At 43.3% G+C, this 24299-nt stretch overlaps 1 protein-coding gene across 2 annotated transcripts; it reads left to right on the forward strand.

Moving 5' to 3' along the window:
• Positions 1–250: 250 nt before the first annotated feature.
• FDXR (ferredoxin reductase) lies at positions 251–18540 on the forward strand. Of its 2 annotated transcripts, none has more exons than XM_075846447.1 (12): positions 251–475; positions 725–816; positions 2472–2567; positions 7202–7324; positions 8995–9108; positions 9943–10044; positions 11511–11618; positions 12730–12814; positions 17115–17314; positions 17398–17569; positions 17652–17825; positions 18303–18540. In XM_075846447.1, the coding sequence occupies exons 1-12, from the start codon at positions 367–369 to the stop codon at positions 18431–18433; spliced, it is 1506 nt and encodes a 501-aa protein (XP_075702562.1). In that variant the 5' UTR covers positions 251–366; the 3' UTR covers positions 18434–18540. The 2 variants fall into 2 exon arrangements, with proteins under 2 accessions (XP_075702562.1, XP_075702564.1); XM_075846449.1 differs by having other exon boundaries at positions 251–448.
• The last annotated feature ends 5759 nt before the right edge of the window (positions 18541–24299 follow it).

Raw genomic sequence — 24299 nt, forward strand, 5'->3', positions numbered from 1 at the left:
GGCATGTGTGCATGATCTGGAGGATAACACCCATCATCCATATATGTCACCGTCATTATCCCTGTGTATAACCCCTATCATATATGAATATAACCTCGATCATCCCTGTAGGTACCATCTGAGCGGGCACTGTAAATGGGGCGGGCATTGAGGACACCGTGGACCAATAGGATGCCTGAAACGCTGGTATATGGCAGGAGCGCAGCGGAATCCTAAAATATGTGACTGACGCGCATGCGCCAAAAAAACCGTTTCTATGGTAACACAACGCCGTCCTGTCAAAGTTCTGCCTTGCCGGCAGGAGGAGTCTGGCCGGGGTGGAGCTATTACCACGGTCCCTGGTTGCAGTGTGGCCTGGCATTCGGCATGGCTCCTCGGTGTAGCTGGATGTGGCGCCTTCCTCGCTGCCCTCTGCTTGGCAGGAATCTCCTCACCACTAGAAGCCTGGGTGAGACCGCGGCTCAGAGACGTCTGGGTGTGTAGAGAGGGCACAGCTGTCGTGCTGAGGACGCTGCTTTACGGCAGGGCATAGCACTATAAGTCCCAGCATGTCACTCGCGCACAGCTGCTGCATCCTGTGATCCCGTGCAGGGGTGACACGCTGGAGTGTGTGATATGTCTGCTTTTCTGCCTCTTAGTTTGGGATGAATAGTCGAGTCTGTGAGGTCTATGAGCTGCAGCTCCAGACTAATGTCTTCTAATGTGACTTTATATTAATCCGCAGGACGAGGACTTTCTTCCAGGTCCCAGGCACCCCAGATCTGCATTGTTGGCAGTGGCCCAGCCGGATTTTACACCGCCCAGAACCTGCTGAAGGTAAATAGTCGCTTTCTGCCTTGTTGTGAATATTTGCAGTTCTTTATTACAACCTAATTATCAAAACTAATGCAAGGAAAAATTGGAGCCCAAGCAACCAATCACGTTGCCCCTTTCATTTTCCACAATGCCTCTAAAAAAATGAAAGCTGGAATCTGATTGGTTTTTATTGGCCGCTCTCCCCCATTATGCACTTTCTCCCAGACCCAGGCTTCATGATCCCATCAGCGGCCTGTAGTCCTAATGGCGGGATTGTAACTTGTCCCCAAACATCCCCCCCCCCTACGACCGATTCACTAGCCCCACACATTAATGGGCACCCATTGACACAAAGCAATGTAAGGCTATGGGCAGGAGCGAGTCATGTCACGGTGTAGTTTTGGTCTAACGTTAAGCCGCTCGGTCCCTGCGTTCGCGCTGATGCTTTTAATTAGAGTCCGCCGTTTGCCAATTCTGCCCGACGTTGGTCCCTGCATGCTTTGCCTGGAGTTGTACAGGCAATAGACTCCTTCACTATTAGGGCTCGCCCACACGTAGCGGAATTGCGGAAGGAATGTACGCAGCAGAAAACATTAGCAGCAAAGTGGGTGAAATTTAATAAATCTCATCCACACGCTGCGTAAAATTTCCGGCTAGAAATTCACCTGCGGTGGGTCATTTTCGTTTCGCAGCACGTCAATTCCTGCTGCAGAAAGTGGCCAGAATTGCTGCGTTTTTCAGAGGAGACGTCTCCATCCCCCAACATTGAGCAGCAAAATACGCACCGTTATCTGCCGGAAAAAACGCAGGAAATGGTGTGTTTCTGCCGCACCGGAAATTCTGCTGCTTTCAACGGCGTTGCTGCAGAAATTTTCTACAGCAATTCCGTTAACGTGTGGACAAGTCCTTAGAATCTCCGGTCCTGCACGTATCTGTACCCAGAGTCCTTTACTGACAGACTAAAGTTACCCTATAAAGAGCAATTCCACCCAAAACGTAAATCGTGGCATATACCGTAATTGTAACGCTGCAAATGTTTTAGTATTGGCCTATGCATAGGCCGAGGCCATGTGGCCCCTATGGTTCTTACCACGCTGTCGACGCAATCAACAGTCGTATTGGGGCTTTTTTTTTTTTTTTTTGCCAGACGAGTTGTAGTTTTTAATGGCACTATCATATAATGTACTGAGGAACTTTGAAAAATTATTTAGTGAGGCGGAATGAAAAAAACCAAAACGCAATTGTCCTATTGTTTTCTTACGTAGCACGCTGACCCATTCAGTTCTATGGGGCCATGCACACATCCGTTTTTTTTTGTGCAGATCCGTGTAACTCCGAGCGGGTCCTATTCCTGTCTACTTTTGCAGATTGCCCATTCTATTCAATGGTCTGTTAAAAAAAACAAAAAAAAACAGTCCGCACACGGAAGCCATCCGTATGTGGTCTGTTTTTGTTTTTTTTTGTGGATCTGTGTTGTGCGGCCATATAAAGCATATGTAACATATAAAAACGGCCGAAAAATCAGAAGCAGAACGCCTCCAAACATCTGCCCATTGATTTCAATGGGAAAACAGCATTCTGCTCCCGATTTTTCGGGCGTTTACGGCCCAAAAAACTGCCGAAAATAGGTTGTGTGAACATACCCTAATAGTGAGTGCCTGTTTTTATGTTTGCAGCACCACACACAAGCAATAGTGGACATTTATGAGAAGCTGCCGGTTCCCTTTGGCTTGGTCCGCTTTGGTGTGGCACCAGATCATCCTGAAGTAAAAGTAAGTGTTCTTCTAATGATAGTAAGATCTGTTGTAATGGACCGTTCCTATGCAGATCTTATTAGTTATAACGCCAGATGGAAACAACTCTGGCATCAGAAGTTATGATTTTAGGTAAAAATTCCCATAGAAAACGATATATTTTGACTGGAGTTACGATTCAATGTGTTTTGAAGTGTAAAATGTAATGTACAAATTCGCTACCCGTTGCTTTGATAAATCTAAAATGAACAATTACGCAACTTTGCAATAGGTCTTGATTAAATGTTTTCTATCGTTTTTGTTTCTACAGCTCCTGTACAGACCTATGTGTCTCTATGGTAACAGACAACAAGCAAACCAAGTGTAGTCTGATCCTGAAGTCGCTCTCTAAGGCCTTATTCATACAAACGTGTCCGTTTTGCGCGCATAAAAAACGCAGCGTTTTTTCTGTAGCTCCGTATACGGTGCGCGTGTGCGTTTTTACACGCGTATGTCATCCGTATCTCACGCGTTTTTTACGTCAGCGAAAAAACCTGAAGTAGGTGTTTTTCTTACCATTTCTTTAGCAACTGTTGCGTGAATCACGGACAGCGTACGGATGTGCGTCCTTGTGCTGTCTGTGATTTTCACGCACCCATTAACTTCAATGGGTGCATGATGCGCAAAAAACGCACAAGTATAGGACATGCAGTGAGTTTCACGCAGCGGACACACGCTGTGTGAAAAACACTGAATGGCCCCATTGAATTGCATAGGTCCATGTGACGTCCGTTGTTTTAACGCACATAACACGGACGTGAAATACGCTCGTGTGAATAAGGCCTGAGGCACAGATAGGATGACTACTCGGGGTTAGTTTGTAGTCTGTTACCATGGAGACTCAAAGGTATGCATAGAAGCTGTTCAAACAAAGAAATAGATTTTCTTTCATCAAGACGTATTGCAAAGATGTTTAATTTTTGATCTTGGAGCAATAAAGAAAATTGATTGCAAAGGTTAACCTAGCGCTCCCCTTTATAAATCGGATTGATCCAATAAAGTGGATCCAATAAAGTACATAAGTGAGGGGGATTCAAGTTTCCTTAAAGAAGGACTCCCAAGATTTTTTTTTTTTTGATAAGGCTGCCTTTAATGTTAGTGTTTGTATTGCTAGCAATATACATTTTTATCTTACAGTTGTTACTGCATCTTTTTATTTCATTTTCTCCTTCCCTCTGATACTGATATGGCTGCCGCAGCATGAGACTTGCGTCCTCACACGAGTCTCCCTTTCCTACAACTCCCAAAATGCCTCGTACAGAGGCGAGACAGCTAGAGGCATGTCTCTAGCCAAGTTCCTCCTCCCGTTCTTCCAGGGCTGTGACTGCAAGTGAAGCCTTTTAACCCTGCCAAAAAAAAGTAATGGTGCCCATATAGCACCACACATCCCCTGTGGCTAGCACCACACTCCCCCCCCCCCCCCCCCCTGCAGATCGCACCCCTCCTGTAGTTACCGCCATTCAGGACAGTAAAGTCAGTGGCTCCCTCTAGGAGCTCCACGGCCAGAGTATTGCTGAAGCTTATGCTGGGGATTCCCTCCTAGAGGGAGCCCCTGATGGCACTGTCCATATATGGACAGTGAGGTCAGGGGCTCCCTCTAGGAGCGGAATCCCCGGCCAGAGCGTCGGCAGTTGCAATGTGCATATATGGACAGTGAGGTCAGGGGCTCCCTCTAGTAACGGAATCCCCGGCAATGCTCTGACCGGGGATTCCACTCCTGGAGGAGCCATGACGGCAGCGTCAGCACTGGGTGCTGACGCCGGCCCTGCCTGCACTGAAGGGGGTTACTTGCAATCATGAAATGCATTCTGCACATGATTTCAAGTAACCTCTGAGAGGCTATATACTTACCGTGTCGGCTCAGTCACCTGGCAGGAACAAAGCCGGGTGGAGAGCGCTGGTCCAGGTAAGAAGAGTGGGGCGGCCTCTCACCAACGTCACGCTGTAGTTCACATCGGCTCGACGTTGCATGAAACTGGCCTCCGCTGCGGCCATTAGTTGTGGAAGATGTTTGTGAGTCTCATTGTGGTGCTGGACACGCAACAATACAGGGGGAATTACAGAATGAGAGAGGACAAAAGTGGACATAAAAGATATTTTTAACTATGTCTGCACTGTCCTATCTGATAATAGAAGAAAAAAATTTTGGGAGTTCTTCAACGGTCAATTGTGCTGTTTATCTCATGAATGTTTTCTGTCAAAAACATTAGAACGCGTTTAAGAATAATCCTAATGCCGACGGCCAGCTTAATATAGTGACGTTCCAGATCCATTCACATGGATCAAAGTCTAAAGAACTTTACTGGTGATATGATTGTGAAATGCTGCAGAACTAGTGCGGCGCATCACCTTGAGCTGTCCAGAGATCTGTTCTGATTCCTCGGGTGTGTAGGGAGCGCCAGAGGGTTTGAAGCTGATATGAAAGGCTGTGTATGTGAGATAAGAAGAAGATGAGCCCTTGATCAGTCAGGGGAGATAGCCTGGCCTTGCAGATAAGAGACAGACCCTGTGCAAGGACTCACATGTGGGACTGAGGTGTTTGCATAACGTCACACGGGCCACTCATAGGGGCTATTCTCCGAAGGTTGAGCAAATTTCAGGCAGAAATGTCAATGTTAAACATACAAATATTAGACAAGAAGTTTTTCATCGTGCTGATTTAGTTGAGAATTTTAAATTTTTTTTCTGCATTCGTTCTTGAAGCCCTGTATCTTGATACCTCTTACTAAGGCCCTGTTCACATCTGCGTTGGAGGCTCCGTCACGGGCATTCATCACATGCTGCGCTATTGTTTCAGGTAAAACAATGGACTCCCCGACAGAACCCATTAAAGTCGGCCACCGGTGGTATCCGTTGTGCAAGGGAACAGACGCTTCCGGTTTTTCCTTGCTCTGCTCCTCTGATAGAGGAGACTCTTCTATAGAAAGAATTTTAAACCAGTGGCAATTTTTTAAAATTTTTTTTTTTTTCCCCCACTGATCAATATAGTACCAAAGACACAGTTATTCATGTTTCTATTGCAATCTACAAACTAGATCTGATAAAACATTTAATAACCGTTTCTGGTACTGCAATCCACCAATTCCCTTAATTACCTTGGTTTTCACGCTCTGTTCCCGCTCCTGTTCAGCGATGCCCTTCCTATATACAGGTTCCCCAAGCTGTGCACAGTATTCCTTCTGAGCTCTGACTAGTGATTTGTGCAGGGACAAGACTATTTTCTTGTCATGAGCATCTATGGCTCTATTGATGCAGCCCATGATCTTGTATGACTTGGCAGCAGCTGCCTGGCACTGGTTGCAAAAGTTAAGTTTAATATCCTCAAGTCCTTCTCAGTGTGGGTTTTACCAAGTTTTTAACTATTTCAATATATCATTGTCAAAAAAATTCTTGTCCCATTTGCATAACCTTACATTTTACCTGTGTTTGCCACTTCTATGCAAAAGCCTCCAACTTCCCTAAAGCCCTCTAATATTATTTCATCCTCTACAGAGCTTCGTATTGGCTGCGTGTGGGGAAAAAAAACGCAATTCTGCTATTGGTTTTCGGGGTTTTGTTTTTATGGCATTCACCGTGCAGCATAAATTACATCATAATTTCATTCTGCGGGTTGTCATGATTACGGCGATACCAAATTTATGTTGTAGTTTTTTTTTGTTTTGTTCTTTTTTTTTATGTTTTTCTTTTGCACAACAAAAATCTTTTTTTTTATTTTGTTTAAAAAAATTAAATACGTTTTTGTGTCGCTGCATTCCATGACCCTTTTCATCCTGTTTTTCCATCGACGGAGCTGTATGATGGCTTGTTTTTTGTGGGACCACTTTTAGTATTCATTGGTACCATTTTGGGGTACAAACAACTTTTTGATCACTTTCAGTCAATTTTTTTTTTATGGGGGCGGGATGAACAAAAAGAACTCAGCAATTTTTGCAATGATTTTTAGATTTGTTTCTTTAGTTAGCCGTGCAGGATAACTAATGTGTTGCGCTGACATTCAGACGAGCGTGTATCACGTCTGTGTGACGGTCGTTAAAACAACGGCCGTCACATGGACTCATGTATTTCAATGGGGCCGTTCACACGAATTTCAATGGAGCGTGTGAAGGGTCTGTGGAAAAATAGGACAAGTTCTATTTTACTGCGTGTCACACATCTCTCTATAGACTCTCGTCTATAGGGGATCCGTGACAACGCGTCCCGCACTGGTGCACCTTGGAAGTGATAAACTGCAGTTTTTCACGTTCGAAGTAGGCTATGTTGGTCTAAATGTAGCTTTATTAGGTCCTAGACTTATGTACATAGCAGACCTGGCTTATTAGGTCCGTGGCACCCATGGCAGCCCATTGACACCATGTGATCGCATCATGGGGTCCCACAGTGGAGCGTCAGATGGAGCACCACTTAGATACCTTGTTTCAGCTTTGACCATGGCATCTAAAGGGTTAAAAGGCCGGGATTTGTGTTATCTACTATATAAACGTAAGTAACCGTGTTGGTTCCATATTGTGAGGGAGCAATGATCATAATGTACATGTTTGTGGGAAAGCAAGCAGGTTTATTACTGTATAAATAAATACTTTTATAATGTCTCAATACTTTTTATCTCCTTACAGAATGTTATTAATACTTTTACACAAACTGCCCTCTCGGAGCGCTGCAACTTTTTAGGAAATGTGTCCGTCGGGAGAGATGTAACTGTGGAAGAGCTGCAGAAAGCCTATCATGCGGTAGTGCTGGTAAGTGCGGAGAGTCAATTTAAGAGAACCTTTCACCAGCCCATACATGTGCAGCCGAGTGCACCATGTAATAGGCAGGGCTGCACAGACATTGGGTCACTTTAAACTATGTTTCTAGCCTCCTCCATTTTTTTAGATATCGGTGCTGTTCTATTTGGCCCCCGATATGTAAATAACCCCCTGAAATGTCAATGGAGCATTTATTTTCTTGGAAATGGCAGGGGGAGCGCTCTGACACTTTCCAATCCACTACGGACAGTGTCAGATCGGCTTGTGCTGCGTGATTGCTCTCGCGAGACCACAGTCATTCCTTCACTGTCTGACGAGCTGGAGAGAGGAGGGCGCGCGCACGCACGCACAGCTCCGCTGCTGCCGACACGGAACAGAAGAGGAGAAGGAAGAATCTGAATTCTTCTTCTCTGCTGTTCCGTGGTGGCGGGAGTATCGTCGGCAGCGGCGACGTCCGAGCTGTGCGGGCGCGCGCGCACTCTCTCGTTCCCACTTCAGCTCTCGGCAGACAAGGACGACAAGTCTGAGATCACACTGCACAAACAACTGTGATACGGTCCAGGATGGGAAAACCCCTTTAAGTGAACAATCGATGCAGCACTAGCAGCCAGTGTTATGGCTTGGTTTTTACAAGACCAGGGGCACAAGCCTCAAAACATGTTTTTCCACCCCACCCCCCCCCCCTTCCAAAAAAAAAAATACATGTACATATCGGAGACCACATATCTATAAGACAATTTTTATAACAAGGCAAGCATGGTAGTATACCTCTAAATAAGACGGTCACCAAATAATGGGGAAGTACTAGTTCTACATAGTCAAGATATTACAGTACAATTCCATCCAGTAACTCATAGGTGACGTCTCTTATTGTAGTCCTTCATTTTTCCTTTTCTTCTCTATCCGGGCCTAGACTTCCGTGACTAATTTCACTGGCTACGATTCTTCTTCACACAAACTTCCTATCTTGCTTCTACTGCCCCTATCAGTGCCCCTACAAAGTAATAGTCCCCTTTTTGTGCCCCACATAGTACTAGTGCCCATTTTTGTGCCCCTGCACTGTAGTTATTCCCCCTTTTTGCCCGCCACAGAATAAAAATGTCGCCTTTGTGCACCCACAGTATTAGTGCTTTCCTTTTGTGCCACCAAAAATTTATAATACGCCCTGTGTCCACACAAAGTGATAGCTATGTGCTCCTACACCGTAAAATGTACACCTTTGTGCCCCCCAGATATTAATAATGCTGCTTTGTGCCCCCAAAGTAACAGTACCCTTCTTTGTGCCCCCGCACAGTAATAATACCCACTGTGTGCCCCCATAGTAAAACTTCCCCGTTGTGCACCTTTCAGTAACAGTGTGCCCCCCAAAGTAGTTTTTTACCTGCGGCCATTGAAGCTAATGCAAAGACCATGGGGAAAAACCTCTCCGAATTGAAACTGTGTGAACTGACCCTTATAGAGAGAGGACAGGATATTCAAGACCGCTGACAACTAAGCGGTGGTATTTTGTATGCATCTTGTCACTTCACTAGCTAATAAATATATGTAATGTATAGTTTATTTAATATATGCTATTTTATAATCTTTTATGTTGTACATCATCCTTTGTGTTAATTTGTACGCTTTATCCATTTTGCTTCGTTCCACTGTACATCCCACAGAGCTATGGAGCAGAAGATAAGCGGGAACTGGGGATCCCTGGAGAACAACTGCAAGGGGTATACTCCGCCAGAGACTTCGTGGGCTGGTACAATGGACTTCCAGACAATAGACATGTCAGTGATGGGGAGATCAAGCTTGAGAAATATCCCTGTCGGATTTTGTTTCTATTTATTTATTTAATATATTAAAGAATTTTACAAACCTAAATGTAGACAAAAGTATATCAACGTTTCCTTGTATAGGTATTCAGGGGGTAGTGGCCCGATAGAAATCTAAAGCAAAAGTTATTGGGGTACTCCCAGAATAGACATTTATTACCTATCCCACAGGATAGGTGATAAGTCTCTGAACACTGGGACCCCGACCAATCACTAAAACGGGGGTCCCAAGCCTTTCTATAGGGGCGGCGGACGAGCATGCGCAGTGCCACTCTTTCTGTCCATTCTAGGAATACCCCTTTTAAGTTGCTTTTTGTATAGACCTATTTCCTATCAAGTAGTATCGTTCATAGATGTGTGTTCAATATTAACACAGATTTTGGGATGAAAATGCAAGATCCAAGGTCTCCATTTAGAAATTTGCATGGGCCATAAAGGGAGTTTGTAAATAATTCTTAACAGTGCTCTTAATAATTATAATATTCCTATAATGTTAATATAAACTACAATATGTTCGGTCCCAAAGGACTGATCTCAGGGGCCACAGAAGGGGTGCACTATTTCTTTACACCTGTTCTTCTATACAGTGGATCATGTCAGTAGGTATCTACTATTTTTACATATCCTGTTCGTATAGATGAGTGTGGGTAACCAAACAGCCCCAGCCCTGCAGCAGTGGCTCCTGAGATCCATATAACTTATAACCCTTGGCCTTTATGCACATTGTACTTCTATACACAGTCTACACCAAAGCTAATAGGAGGTAATAAGTGATGTTCTCTGTCACAGTTGTCCCCAGATCTGAGCAGCGAGACGGCTGTCATCTTGGGACAAGGAAATGTTGCGCTTGACATTGCAAGAATGCTGCTCTCACCTCTTGAGTTGTTAAAGGTGAGTAAACACTTGAAGAGGACCTGTCATCTGCCCAAAAACCTGCTGTTGACATCTCCGTTAGATTGCTAGCGCCTCACAGATTCTGATGCTTTTTATTTTTTTCTTCTAGCCCCCAGCGTTCCTGAGATATCGGGGCCTTTATTTCTGGTGTCCGATATGTAAATGAGGCCTTTGACTGTCAAGTGGGCGGTTACCCCTTATCTAGTGACAGGTGTTACCCGCCCACTTGACAGTCAAAGGCCTCATTTACATATCGGACACCAGAAATAAAGGCCCCGATATCTCAGGAAAGCTGGGGGCTAGAAGAAAAAAATAAAAAGCAACAAAATCTGCGAGGCGCCTTCAATCTAAGGCCTGATTTACACGAGCGTGTGCGTTTGACAGCTCCGTGTGTCATCCGTGTCTGATGCGCGGCTGCGTGATTTTCGCGCAGCCGCCATCATAGAGATGAGGTAGTCGACGCCCGTCACTGTCCAAGGTGCTGAAAGAGCTAACTGATCGGCAGTAACTCTTTCAGCACCCTCGACAGTGAATGCCGATCACAATATACACCAACCTGTGAATCAAAAAAGACGTTCAAACTTACCATGAACTGCCTGCTTCCTCCAGTCCGGTCTCCCGGCCGTTGCCTTGGTGACGCGTCCCTCTCTTGTCATCCGGCCCCACCTCCCAGGATGACGCGGCAGTCCATGAGACCGCTGCAGCCTGTGATTGGCTGCAGCCTGTGCTTGGCCTGTGATTGGCTGCAGCTGTCACTTGACCTGAATTGTCATCCCGGGAGGTCGGACTGGAGGAAGGAGCCGGGACTTATCGGTAAGTCCGAACTTCTGTTTTTTTTTTACACGTATATGTATATTGTGATCGAAAGTCACTGTCCATGGTGCTGAAACAGTTTTTAAGTCTTTCAGCACCGTGGGCAGTGACTGTCTCCTGACGTCGCGTACCCAAAAATTTTTTGCCGGGTTCGGTCAAAACGAGTTCGGCCGAACCCGGTAAAGTTCGGTGCGCTCATCTCTAATTTGACACTCCGTTTGGATGTTTGTAAACAGAAAAGCACGTGGTGCTTTTCTGTTTACATTCATCCTTTTGACAGCTCTTGCGTGATTTTCGCGCATGCAACGCAGTAGCGTCCGTGTGGCATGCGTTGTTTTCACGCACCCATTGACTTCAATGGGTGCGTGTTGCGTGAAAAACGCACGATTATAGAACATGTCGTGAGTTTTACGCAACGCACTCACGCTGCGCAAAATTCACGCATCGTCTAAACTGCCCCATAGAGTAATATAGGTACGTACGACACGCGTGAAAAGTACTCGCGTCGCACGCGCGTATATTACGCTCGTGTAAATGAGGCCTAACTGAGACGTCGGCTGCAGGTTTTTTGGGCAGGTGACGGGTCCTCTTTAATCTTGTTGTCTCTCCCACCTGTCCAGTGACATGGACTAAACACTGTCTTTTTACAGAAAACTGATGTCACACAGCCTGCCCTTGAAGCCCTATCTCACAGTCGCGTCAAGAGAGTATTGCTGATTGGACGCCGTGGACCCCTGCAGGTGGCATTTACAATAAAGGTGAACTTAACCCCTTCCAGCTACCTGCATCCTAAAATAAAAACCCTAATTAACCTGTTTCAGGACCAGATAAATTTTAGTTTTTATGCTTTTGCTTTTGCTTTTTCCTCCCCGCCTTCAAAAAGTCATAACTCCTTATTTTTTTTGTTGACACAGCCATATGAGGGCTTCTTTTTACGGGACAAGTAGTACTTTCTATTTAATATTATGTGTGGTGTACTGGGAAGCTGGAAAAAAAATCAGAATGGGGTGGAATTGGGGAAAAAAAAAGTTGTTTTTTTTAATGGCTTCCGTGTTTATGGTATTCACTTTATGGTGAAAATGACACGTTACCTTTTATTCAGCGGGTCAGTACGATCACGGTGATACCCAATTTATATAGGTTTTGTTATGGTTTTTTAGTACCATTTTTTTTTTTTTTAATGTACGTTTGAAAGAAACATTTTTTTGTGACCCACATAACATTTCTATATTTCTGTGTACAGAGTTGTGTAAAGCATCTTTTCGTACGTGGAAAGATGTAATTTTTATTAACACCATTTTGGGGAATGTCTGGAATTCCGATCACTTTTTATTTAATTTTTTTTGGGGGGGGGGGGGTTTTTATTTTTTTCCCGCTATGACGTTCACCGTATTGGATAAATATTTTTACAGTTCGGGCATATTTGGACGTGGAGATACCTAATGTGTTTGTTTGTTTATTTATTATATGTGATCTAGGGAAAGGGGGTCATTTTTAGAATTTGTATATTTATTTTAAGTTTTTTTTAGCCTGCCTAGTGGGCTTGAAAAGAGACGACTAAGGGGGGGACATGATTAACTTATATGAATGGCCAATACCAAAAATATAGTGAAATCCTGTTCCATGTAAACCCCCCTCAAAAAACAAGGGGGCACTCGTCTGGAGAAAAAAAGTTCAACCTGTAGAGGCGACAAGTCTTCTGTACTGTGAGAACTGTGAATCTATGGCATAGTCACCGCAGGAGCCGTCACAGCAGGGACAGTAGATGGTTCCCCTCCCTGCATTTCCAAGACCTAAGCACTCAAGTTGCGACACGCACTCGCCTACAATTTTTATGTGTTACTAAAATAGTTTTCTTTTCCTTTTAAGGAATTACGAGAGATGATCAACCTGCCAGAAACTCGCCCTGTCAATGACCCTACTGATTTCCAAGGTTTGGGGGACATTTTAAAAGGTAAAATTAGATCAGCAAAGACTTCTGCCAACTTCTTTAATATGGCACTACAAACATTTCCAGCCATGCGTTAAGGGTAGGTTTACACATGACAGATTTGTTGCAGAAATTCATCTAAATGGGCTTGCAGGTATCCATGCTCCTACTGCAGAAACAACCCCATTTAAATGCATAGAATTGACTTTCAGTTGCAAAAATTTCTGCAACAAATCTGCTGTGTGAACTTACCCTTAAAGAATCACCCCCACACATTTTTCTATTCTCTGGCCCGTTGGAAAGGCACATTAGGTAAATTGTGGTGAAGGTAATCCTCTTACTGGTGGTTGTAAGTTGTTCACTCAGGTTCTCAGCTGTGTCATGTGACCAGCGATAACTGTCAAACAATAGGGTATCACTACATCAGATGCAAAATAATATGGGTGCAAGCCTCAACAGAACCCGATCCAAAGTCCTTTAACCCCTTAGTGACCACCAATACGCCTTTTCACGTTGGTCACTAAGGGGCCTTAGGCTAGGCTGACGCCTTTTCACGTGAGCCTAGTCTAAGTCCTGCACGGGTCTCCCGTGCAGGCTGGAGCCGGGGCTCAGCTGTCTGATGACAGCTGAGCTCCTGCTCCAATGCCCGCGATCGAAGTTTACTTCGATCGCGGCCGTTTAAACCGTTAAATGCTGCCGTCAATAGCGACCGCGGCATTTAACTTTGTTTACAGAGGGAGTGAGCTCCCTCTGTCACCCATCGGCCGCCCGCAAATGCAATCGCGGGTCTCCGATGGGGTGTCATGGCAGCCGGGGGCTTGATAAAAGCCCCCAGGTCTGCCCTGAACATATGCCTGTTAGGACACGCCGGAGGCACGTCCTAACAGATTGCCTGTCAGATTTACACTGACAGGCAATAATGCTCTGGTATACGAAGTATACCAAAGCATTATAGCAGCGATCTGAAGATCGCACAGTTAAGTCCCCTAGTGGGACTAGTGAAATAAATAATAAATGTGAAATAAAGATTATTAATAAAAATGACAGTAAAAAAAACAATTTTTCCATAAAAAGTGGTTTTATTTAGTAAAAGTGTAAAAAATATATAAAAGTACACATATGTGGTATTTCCGCGACCGTAATGACTCCATTAATAAAGTTAATATGTAATTTAAACCGCAAGTTGAACGCAAAAAACAATGGCGAAATTGCAATTTTTTTCCATTGCCCCCCAAAAAAGTAATAATAAAAATGAATCAATAAGTCCCATGCACCCCAAAACAGTACCAATCAAAACTACGTCTCGTCCCGTAGAAAACAAGCCCAAAAAATCACTACATTGATGGAAAAATAAAAAAATTACGGCTCTTGGAAAGCGACGATGCAAAAACAAATAATTTTAGTTCAAAAGTGTTTTTATTGTGCAAAAGTCGTAAAACATAAAAAAACCTCTACATATGTGGTATCGCCGTAATCGTACCGACCCATAGAATAAAGGTAACATGTTATTTACGCCGCACAGTGAACGGCGTCAATTTAAAAACGCATAGAACAATGGCGGAATTTCTGGTTTTTTTTTTATAATCCCCCCCCCCCCCCATAAAAAGTTAATAAAAAAATTGTATGTACCCAAAAATGGTGCTATTAAAAAGTACAACTAATCCCGCAAAAAACAAGTCCTCATACAGCTATGTAGACGAAAAAATAAAGTTATAGCTCTTTGAATGCGACTATAGAAAAACGAATAAAATAGCTTGGTCATTAGGGCCTAAAATGGGCTGGTCACTAAGGGGTTAATGTAGTCCAAATAGGGAGAGACGAGACCGCACATCCAAAAAATGAGGAATTTATTCACCCAAATATGCAACGTTTCAATCCAATAGGGCCTTTCTCAAGCTTGAAAAAGGTCCTATTGGATTGAAACGTTGCATATTTGGGTGCATAAATTCCTAATTTTTTGGATATGCGGTCTCGTCTTTCTCTGTGACCAGCAATAAGGCTCTCCAACTGCCGCAGCGTCTCATGTGTGGATAGGAAATCAATTTCTCCATTCCTTCCTATAAGGGTATATGCACACACACTAATTACGTCCGTAATTGACGGACGTATTTCGGCCGCAAGTACCGGACCGAACACACTGCAGGGAGCCGGGCTCCTAGCATCATACATAAGTATGATGCTAGGAGCCCGGCTCCCTGCAGTGTGTTCGGTCCGGTACTTGCTGCCGAAATACGTCCGTCAATTACGGACGTAATTAGTGTGTGTGCACATACCCTAAGACTCGCATCGAGGCTGTCATAGTAATGAATAGAGAAACTGACTGACTTCCTGTCAACACGTGAGAATCTGTGTCCATGTAGAGTCCTATTGCTGGTCCCATGACACAGCTGAGGACCAGAATGGATAACTCACAAATACAGTCACCGGTAAGAAGATTACCGTCACCACAATTTACATAATGTGCCTCTCTAATGGACTAGAGAAAAAAAAAATGTTGTGGGAGTGCTCCTTTAAGTTCACCACGTGCAGTAGTACAACATGTATGCACTTGGCTGCTAATCGGAAAATCGTGCCATAATCATCATGTCTATGGACAGCTTATTGGGCAATTTGGTAACTCTCATCACATGTTTCTCTTGGTAGAGAGATCCAAATACTCTTCACAACTTTATAAAGTTAAAGCGTACCTTCTACTTATATAACAACTTTCCATGAATCAATAGTACAAGCGAAGATAAGAAACTTTGTAATATATAATTGTAGAGAAATATGCCAGATTCTCGACTTATCAGACACCCCCCACCCCTTGTTTTCTTAGCTGTTCACTCGCTCAGAACTTACTCATAGAATCCCTGGAGCAGAGAGGGGACGGATTCTATGCTTCACTGACCGGTCAGGTTACAGCTGTCCATATAAGACTACGGAGAGGGGAGGAGGAAGCAGAACCTGGAGACTAGCTAACAGTCTTCTATATACAGAATACAGAGAAGATCCATTATACGGCAGTATTAAACAGTGTGACTAAATCTAGCAATGGTATGAGGTAGTAAAAACACTTACTAGAAGCAGCATGGAGGACAGTATACAGCAGTAAGGAGCAGTATAGCCCAGTACTGAGGTGAGACAGTACAATGCTTACCAGAAGCTACAGCATTTTGTCTGTTTCTTTCACTTTGCAGCTCTCCTTCCTCCCCTCCCCATATACTTCTATTGGCATCATGTAACCTGATCTCTTAGTGGAGCTTAGCATCTTGGAATCTTGACTTCTCTGCCACACTGTTTACGTATTCTATGAGTGAATGAACAGTTAAAGAGGATCTGCCACTAGTTTTGTAATGCCCTATCTCCTAACTAATCTAATAGGCGCTGCCACACTGATAACTCCAGTGACAATTGTGTCCCGAAACTTTTATTTTAATAGTTATGAGCTTTTTTCTAAATATGCAAATGAGGCTATACTAGACAAGTAGGTGTCAACAGCAGCGATTCTCCTGAGGTGGAGCTCCTCGCAGCCTCTGATGCCGTCCTATCAGCATGAAGCTGCTTCACACAGTGTGAGAGACTGAGGCTGGAGGGAAGGGGGATCACTTCAAATAGCCATTGGACAGCGTCGTACAGAAAACATTACACCGCCCAGAGTGAAAAGAAAGAGTCACCACTTATTTGGCTGTTAGAGCCACATTAGCATATTTACAAAAATGCTCATAACTTTGCAAATAATGAAACGTTTTTTGAAGAAAAAAAAATTCACACTAGTTATCCGCATCATAATGAATATTCAATTAGTTAGGAAATAGGGAATTGATAAACTGGTGACAGATCCTCTTTAAGAAAAAAGGTGGAGGGGGACAAAAGGAGTCTGATAAGTGGAGAAAGATATACTTTTCTCTGAGATATATGACCAAGTCTCTTATCTTTGCTTGTACTATTGATTTATGGAAAGTTATTTATAATCAAAGGTACACTTTATATGATTCTTTTTTGGGTGCTTGCAGCCGTCACTGAGAGAGCTTGCTACATACAGATTTCTACAATTACTATTGAACGCAGTATAAAGCTCCTAAGCTCCCACTAGTGGTGACTGCTGGCAGCCAGAATTTTATCTTTTAACTTTATGGCTGTGTAAGGGGTAACAAACATAATGATAGGTATGCCTGTCACCATCTGCCTGTTCTGTTTGAATATTCAATAATTCCCACAATAGTATTGTGTTGAGCCTGTCTTATGTGTAGCACAAGATTATTATATTTTATATGACCCATCCATTGGAACTTTTAAATAAATGGTTTTTCAATTTTGTCTTTTTTTCAATGTTTCTCCTTAGACCTCCCTCGGCCGAGGAAACGACTGACAGAACTACTAGTAAAGTTAGCACTGGAGACACCAGGAGAGAAAGAGGCTACTCGCAGGGTCCAGAGTAATAGAGAATGGGGTCTTCGTTTCTTCCGCAGCCCTGTAGCTGTCGTTCCCAGTGAAGATGGAAAAAGAGCAGCCGGTGTCCAACTATCAGTCACTCGACTTGAAGTATGAAATGGCAATTGTGTTACAGGCAGAAGGTTATATTTATTCGTCGTGCATGATTGTAGCTAATCTTTCCTGTTCTTCAGGGATCTGGGGAGAATGCAATAGCTGTTCCTACAGGTGAAATAGAGGATATATCTTGCGGCCTTCTCTTCAGCAGCATTGGTTATAAAAGCGTCCCTATCTCGCCAGGCGTGCCTTTCCTTCCCAAGAAGGGGGTCATTCCAAACAGTATGGGCAGAGTGCAAGGGGCTCCAGGTCCGTGTTCTGCACTTCCCATTACTTTTATTACGGCAACAGCCAATCTCTTGCAATTGACATTGTTTGTTTATATTGGCAGGATTGTACTGCAGTGGTTGGGTGAAAAGAGGTCCTACTGGTGTCATCGCTACTACAATGGCTGACAGTTTTGACACAGCTGAAGCTTTGTTGCAGGACATAAAATCAGGGGCATTAAACTTCTCAGATCCTCGAGCCGGAGCTTCAGCAATTCGAGAGCTTCTCCTTCTCAGAGGTGGGTTTTACATTGTGTCTCCGGCTGCGATGTGTCTTCCGCCATTTTTGTCCTCATCTTGTTCCTTTCTTTTCTGACCTGTCTTCCTAAGGCTCTTTTCACACTGTGTTTTTCAGTGCTAGTCAGGTTTCCGTCAGAAGGATTTCCTGACTAGACCTATGGATCATACATAGGTTCCCATGTTTAGAAAAAAAACCACATAGTCGTATGTTTCTTTACCAAATTCCTCTGTATGGGATAGCGCAGCGTGCTGTTCTATTCCATGCAGCAAAAAACGGTATGTCTGGTATATACCCGCCCGACGGAGGCCGAAAATACTATTTTTTTTTTTTAGTAGCCTATGTGTTTGTTTGATCTATGCTCCCGGTGCTTTTGCAGCGCATACGGCTACCAGCGCGGCAAACTCAGTGTGAAAGAGGCCCGACTGATCTTTCATTTCTTTTTCAAACCTTCAGAAAATTTTGTTTTCCAACACAGGAATTCAAGCCGTCTCATTCTCTGACTGGGAAAAGATTAACGCGGTTGAGACGGCACAAGGTTTGGAAGTTGGAAAACCTCGAGAAAAGATTTTAGACACAGAAGAGATGCTGCAGTTAGTTTCTCGATGATGAGTTCAGGTGCATTAAACATTTTCTACTTAAATACGAGGAACAGTAATTCTTCTTCTTCATACAACTGCCTAAAAGGACTCTCTATACTTGTAAATAGTATTTTAGCTATTAAATATATATTTAAATATTTTTATTATATCACCATTTTATTTCAAAAAGAAAAAACTTTGAGCTTTTGTGTTTACTTTGTAAAATCCTAGGAAACTAAATATTTTTTCCAGAATGAAGAAAACTATCTCTAGTGTCGCCTATAGGTGAAACCCGATTAGGTCAATATAAAGAGCTTTGAAAGATCACTTGGGTTATCAGCCAAACCAGGGACACTCCTCTGTAGACAGCACTCTATTGGAGTTTTTGCTCCTCGTCAGCCCAGAATAGGACTCTAGTTGGCTGTGTGAGATGCCCTTTGTGCAAACCCTTGGTAAGTACCGATTTCCCCTTGCACACATCGAGCTACTAGGGAGACTTTAAAGTGATGCTCCGTGGAAAAAAAAAAAAAAGAATTTAATTCCTTAAGGACAGAACTATTTTTTTATATATTCCTCTTTGCATCCCGGCGCTCATAACTTTATTTTTTATTTTTTTTTGTATTTTGCGGGACAAGTTGTACTTTTATGTAGGTACCAGTTTTTAGTACAAATACATTATCGTTTAATTGATATAATTTTTTGTTTTGGTAAAAAAGCAGTTCCGCTGCATTTTTAATTTTTCTTTTTTTTTCTTTGACACCATATACCGATCGTAAATAATGTTATATATTTGTTGTACAGCTTGTTACGGTCATGGCGATACCAAGTTTCTGCGTGTGTGTGTGTGTAGGGGGGGGTTCTTTACGAATTTTTTATTTATTTAACATTACGTTTTTGTTTTTTTATAATCCCATAGAGGGACTTTTTATTTTTTAACTGTAATGTACTGGCATATATCTATATGCCAGTACGTTAGCCTGTGTACTTCTTGCACACCGGCAGTTGTTAGGACATACCTAAGTATGACCTAATTGGGAATATAGTCAGACAGCCCTGGCGTCCTTCAATGGACCCTAGGCTGTCTGGCCATACAAGTTATGCGCCTCGTTTGCGTCACAGGGATTTTCTTTGACACGATCAAAGGGCAGTCTCCCCTTCTCCTATTCACTTTGAATGCCGTGATCAGCTTTGATCGTGGCATTCAATGGGTTAACGGTGGAGAGAAGCGGTTTCTCTTCTCTCCACCGTTAGAGCGTGGCTGTGGCGATGTATTACAGCCGTTGCCCCGCTCCTGATCGCGAACGCACACTGGCTGTCACACAGGAGGAAAATGCTCATCCTAATGCAGCCAGCAGCCACCACTCAGAACGAGTACTCTCATCCTGTGTCGGCAACCAGTTAAAGGTACATTCTCAAGGTTTCCTTTAGACATCCTCAGGAACCTATGCTAAAATATGTTTAATTTATTAGAAGCTAAAGTCCGCTTCATGTCTAAAAGGGGCATTAAACCCAAAAGTCTAATATACGTCAGAACACTAGGGGGAGCTTCAGTTTAACAGGAGCTGGATAAATCTGTCTTCAGTGAGCTCCACCTAGTGGTGACTGCGGGCAGACAGAATTTTAGCATTCAAACATATGTCTGTGTGATGTAAGCAGGAGATTTGGAGGTCTGTAACATAAAAATTGAGCTCTAACGACTGGAAAGATTTATTATGAAATTAATTAGAACAGCCGTTTGGTGCCTATTTACAAGAAATCAAAAGCTAAATTATAGGTACCCTGAGGTATTATCTTGTTCTGTCTGTGTTTAGCAGAATTCACTGCTTCATTTCCAGATCTATTGTCTGTTACATTATTATGCAGCAGCTATTCTGTCCTAGATCTTAGTCTTGGCTGACCTGATCAGTCCCTTTTTTATAGCCCTGTTAAATGACAGCCCAGGCACATGTAGGATCTGACTTATTAAGGGATTCTCAATGAGATTATGAATTAACATAATAAGGTATAGGGCAATCGTCGGGACTGGTGATAGAAAAAAAACAACCTTTTTAGTAAGTCATTTACAGTTCTACTCTTTACTTAGAAGTGATGTAGAAGTCATATAATGCTAATATGCTGGGGAAATACGACGTAGGGAGCAGCAGAGAATTGGGATGAGTCGTCTAATGATATGCAGATACGTGTAGTCACTGACTCTGATGACATACAGGCTGTCAAGTAGAGCAACGCAATGATATACAGATCGTCCTCATTATAATACAGCATCGCTCACGTTTATTGCTGTAGGTCAAAGGGACAAGATCTGTTACAGTTAACCAAGAAAATAGTGCACACTGTATGACACTTGTGTTCCAGGAAAATTATCTTTGTTTTCTACGGGGAGATACTTTTGGCCGTAGGGTGGACACCCCTTCTAATTTCTGAGTTTAGGGGTTTCAGCCACACACATTGCAAACATGTGCATACAATTAAAGAGAAACTGTCCCCAGCATTTCACCTATTAAACCAGCGATACCTGGTGGTAGTGGGTGAAAAATCATTTCTATATAACCTATAATTGTCTTCTAAGCAGTCTTTGTACTTTGTGTTCCCGTGCCGTATGCTACTGAGCATAAGAGTCAGATCTTCATTCCTCAAGCTTTTCTGAGTTTACCCCGCTTTCTTACTTTTGATTGACCGCTCCTCACCTCCCTCCAGCGCACACGAAATCGTGTGCTTGCGCATCGATGTTCTGGTGTGTGCGCACAACGGGACGCTGTAGCGTTGCATGCGCAGAAACTAAATTTGAGGCCCAGGCGAAGCAGGGAAGGGTGTCGAACCATTCATGACGGGCGCATGCGCACGAATCTCCGGCACTATTTTGGCATTCAAGGTGTGCCAGTTTTCGGTGGTGGGTGGGCACAAGAAGAGGAACGAATGAGACTGCCGAATTATTACCATAAAAGGCGCAAAATGTTTGCACACCGTTCTTTACGGTCGGAGGAGGAATTTAGGAGCGGTCATAACTGTAATGAGCTTTTGACAGCAGCGGCCAGCGAGGGGTTAGGAGAGTTCAATAGGTGAAATGCTGGTGACAGGTTAAGCACGTAGCCATGCTATCTTCACAGACAAATGTTGGTGGTAGTTGGGTTGTACTGACCCACTATAAATGACACTGGCACATGCCTCTTACATGGCACTGTCAATGTGCTGCATGCTACATTTGTCACAACGTTGACTAGTGTGATGCAGAGCACGCTGTCACTGGCAATGTGTTCTCTGGAGTGATAAATCATGTATCGCCAGCTGGTGGTCTGACCGATGGATCCAGGTTGGGAGAACTGCTATCTGCATGGTGCCTACTGCAAAATTTGGTGGAGGAGGGATAATGGTCTGGAGCGGTCTTTCAGGATTTGGGTTATGCCCCTTCTTTCCAGTGAAGGGTAATGTTAATCCTACAGCATACATAGACAACTATCTGCTTCCATCTTTGTGGCAACAGTTTGTGGTAAGTGTTTCCCCGGTTCATCATGACTGTGCCCCTATGCACAAAGCGAGGCCCATAAATACATGGTTTGGTGTTAAAGTACTTGGGTGGTCTGCACAGAGCCCTACCCTCAACACCATCAAACACCTTTGGGATGAATTGTAATGCCAATGCAAGCTAGACCTTCTCGTCTAACGTCAATTCCTGTGCTCACAAACGCTCTTCTGGCTGAATGGGAAAAATTACCCAGACACGGCTCTCACACGTAGCAAAATTGTAAAAAGCCTTCCCAGAAAAGTGGATGCTGTTATAGCCGCCAAAGGGGCCCCAACTCTATTTTCTTTTGGAATGGGATGGTCCGATGTCCACATACCTTTGGTCACATTGTATATTAGATGCTTTCCATGTGCTTGACTTAGACCACAGGAGGTTTGCAAGACCCTCCATTGTGATCTCTCCTTGAGCCTAACAAAAATCCACCAATCAATACTGATCTTCTTGGAACAATAAGGTTTTTTTAAATTCATATTATACACTGATAGGTGTTTACTCATTGTATAACATTAAAACCATCGGTCTAATAATGTGTTAGTCTCCCTCGTGTCCCAAAACCGCTCTGACCCATTGAGGCGTGGACTCTATAAGACCTCAGAAGGTGTCCTGTGGTATCGGGCACCAAGACGTTGGCAGCTAATCCTTTAAGTCCCGTAAATTGCGAGGTAGGTGCTTTCCTGGACCGGACTTGGTTTTCCAACACATCCCACAAATGCTTGATCGCATTGAGATCTAGGGAATTAGGAGGGAAAGTGAACTCCTTGAACTCTTTGTAATTTTCCTCAAACCAATCTTGAACAATTTTTGTAGTATGGTAGGGTGCATTATCCTGCTGAAGAGGCCAATACCTTTGTCAAATACCGTTTCCATGAAGGGGTGTATTTGCACCAATGTTAAGGTGGGAGTACGTGTCAAAGTACCATCTACATGAAGGCCGCAACTGAAAGTTTCCCAATAGAACATTGTCCAGAGCATCTCCCTGCCTCCGCTGGCTTGCGTTCTTCTTGTAGTACATCCTGGTGCCATCTGTTTCCCAGGTTAACGATGCACACATACACATGGCCGTCCACGTGATTCCTATGACCATGTCATCTTTTATTGCTCCATGGTCCAGTTCTGATGCTAATGTGCCCATTGTGGCTGCCTTCGGTGGATAGGAGTCAGCATGGGCTCTCTGACTACTCAGCCCCATATACAGCAATCTACAATGTACTGTGTATTCTGACATCTTTCTATCACAGCTAGCATTATTTTTTTTGGTGTACAAATAACCATACCAAACAGTGTCTCGTTGAAAGTGCCAAACGTTGGCCAAATAACAAACCGTTCCCTAAATAACAATGTTCTATAGTCCCACCACTGTACACTATAAAAAAAGAATATACTGCACAGTAGCTAAGTAACAGTGCCACTCAATGCCTATGTGTAAATACCACCCGGACAATGGCTGAATAACTCCAGGGCATCTGAGCATTCCTTCAACAGGGATGACAAATGCCCTAAATCCAGTATGTACTCTACTACATCTTCGCCAATTGAATCACCCAACTAGAACCACCGGATTAGAGCGGGAAAAAAGAATCCGGATGGAGGTATGTTACAAAGTTGGAGCCAGATCTCCTCTTAATCAAACCAATTGTCCAGACAAACATTGTAGTTTTGCCTCATGGCCCTATTTTTTTTATTTTTTTTTTACCTATTCTATTTGTTTATCTAATTGAATTGGCCTTATGAAAGTCATCCTATACCTATCATCAACTTCCTATTTTATTGTTGAAAATAGTTCCAGAGTGTAGGGTCTGCGCGCGTTCTTTTGCCATATTGATATGAAAGTTGGTTGCAAAATTATGTTTTTGTTTTGTTATTTCATCTATATAGTAAAAAAAAAAATTCCCATAAAAGTGATGCTTTATTAATATTCATTAGGGGTTCTGCTACTAAAACAAATGAAGAAAATGCAACTAGTGTGAATGCGTCCCAATACATTGTGAAGATGATACCATTCTGCAATCGGGCAGCAGAACCTGATGGGACTGACTAGGATTTTAGGACGGCATTGTACAGTCTGGAGGAAGTTAATTATATTTCATTGCAGTATACCTCTTATCCACTGAATGTTGACTGATTGCAATGAGAACCTCAAGTGCTACTGGAAAACTTGAGGATTTTCTTCACTTTATATATTTTAGTTTGCATTTTCAAGTTAAACAATTAACCTTTGCATGACTGTCTGTGTCCCTTCATGACCAAGCTCATTTTCATAGCAACAAAGTGATGCACAAACACCAGTAAAACTCTTTTAATCTGTCATCCATGGACCTCATGAGCATTGGCTTACAAACTGGGCCATAGCAAAGATAAAATGAGGCCCCTT

This window comes from Rhinoderma darwinii, chromosome 13 (assembly GCF_050947455.1).
Source record: "Rhinoderma darwinii isolate aRhiDar2 chromosome 13, aRhiDar2.hap1, whole genome shotgun sequence".
Taxonomy (NCBI): domain Eukaryota; kingdom Metazoa; phylum Chordata; class Amphibia; order Anura; family Rhinodermatidae; genus Rhinoderma; species Rhinoderma darwinii.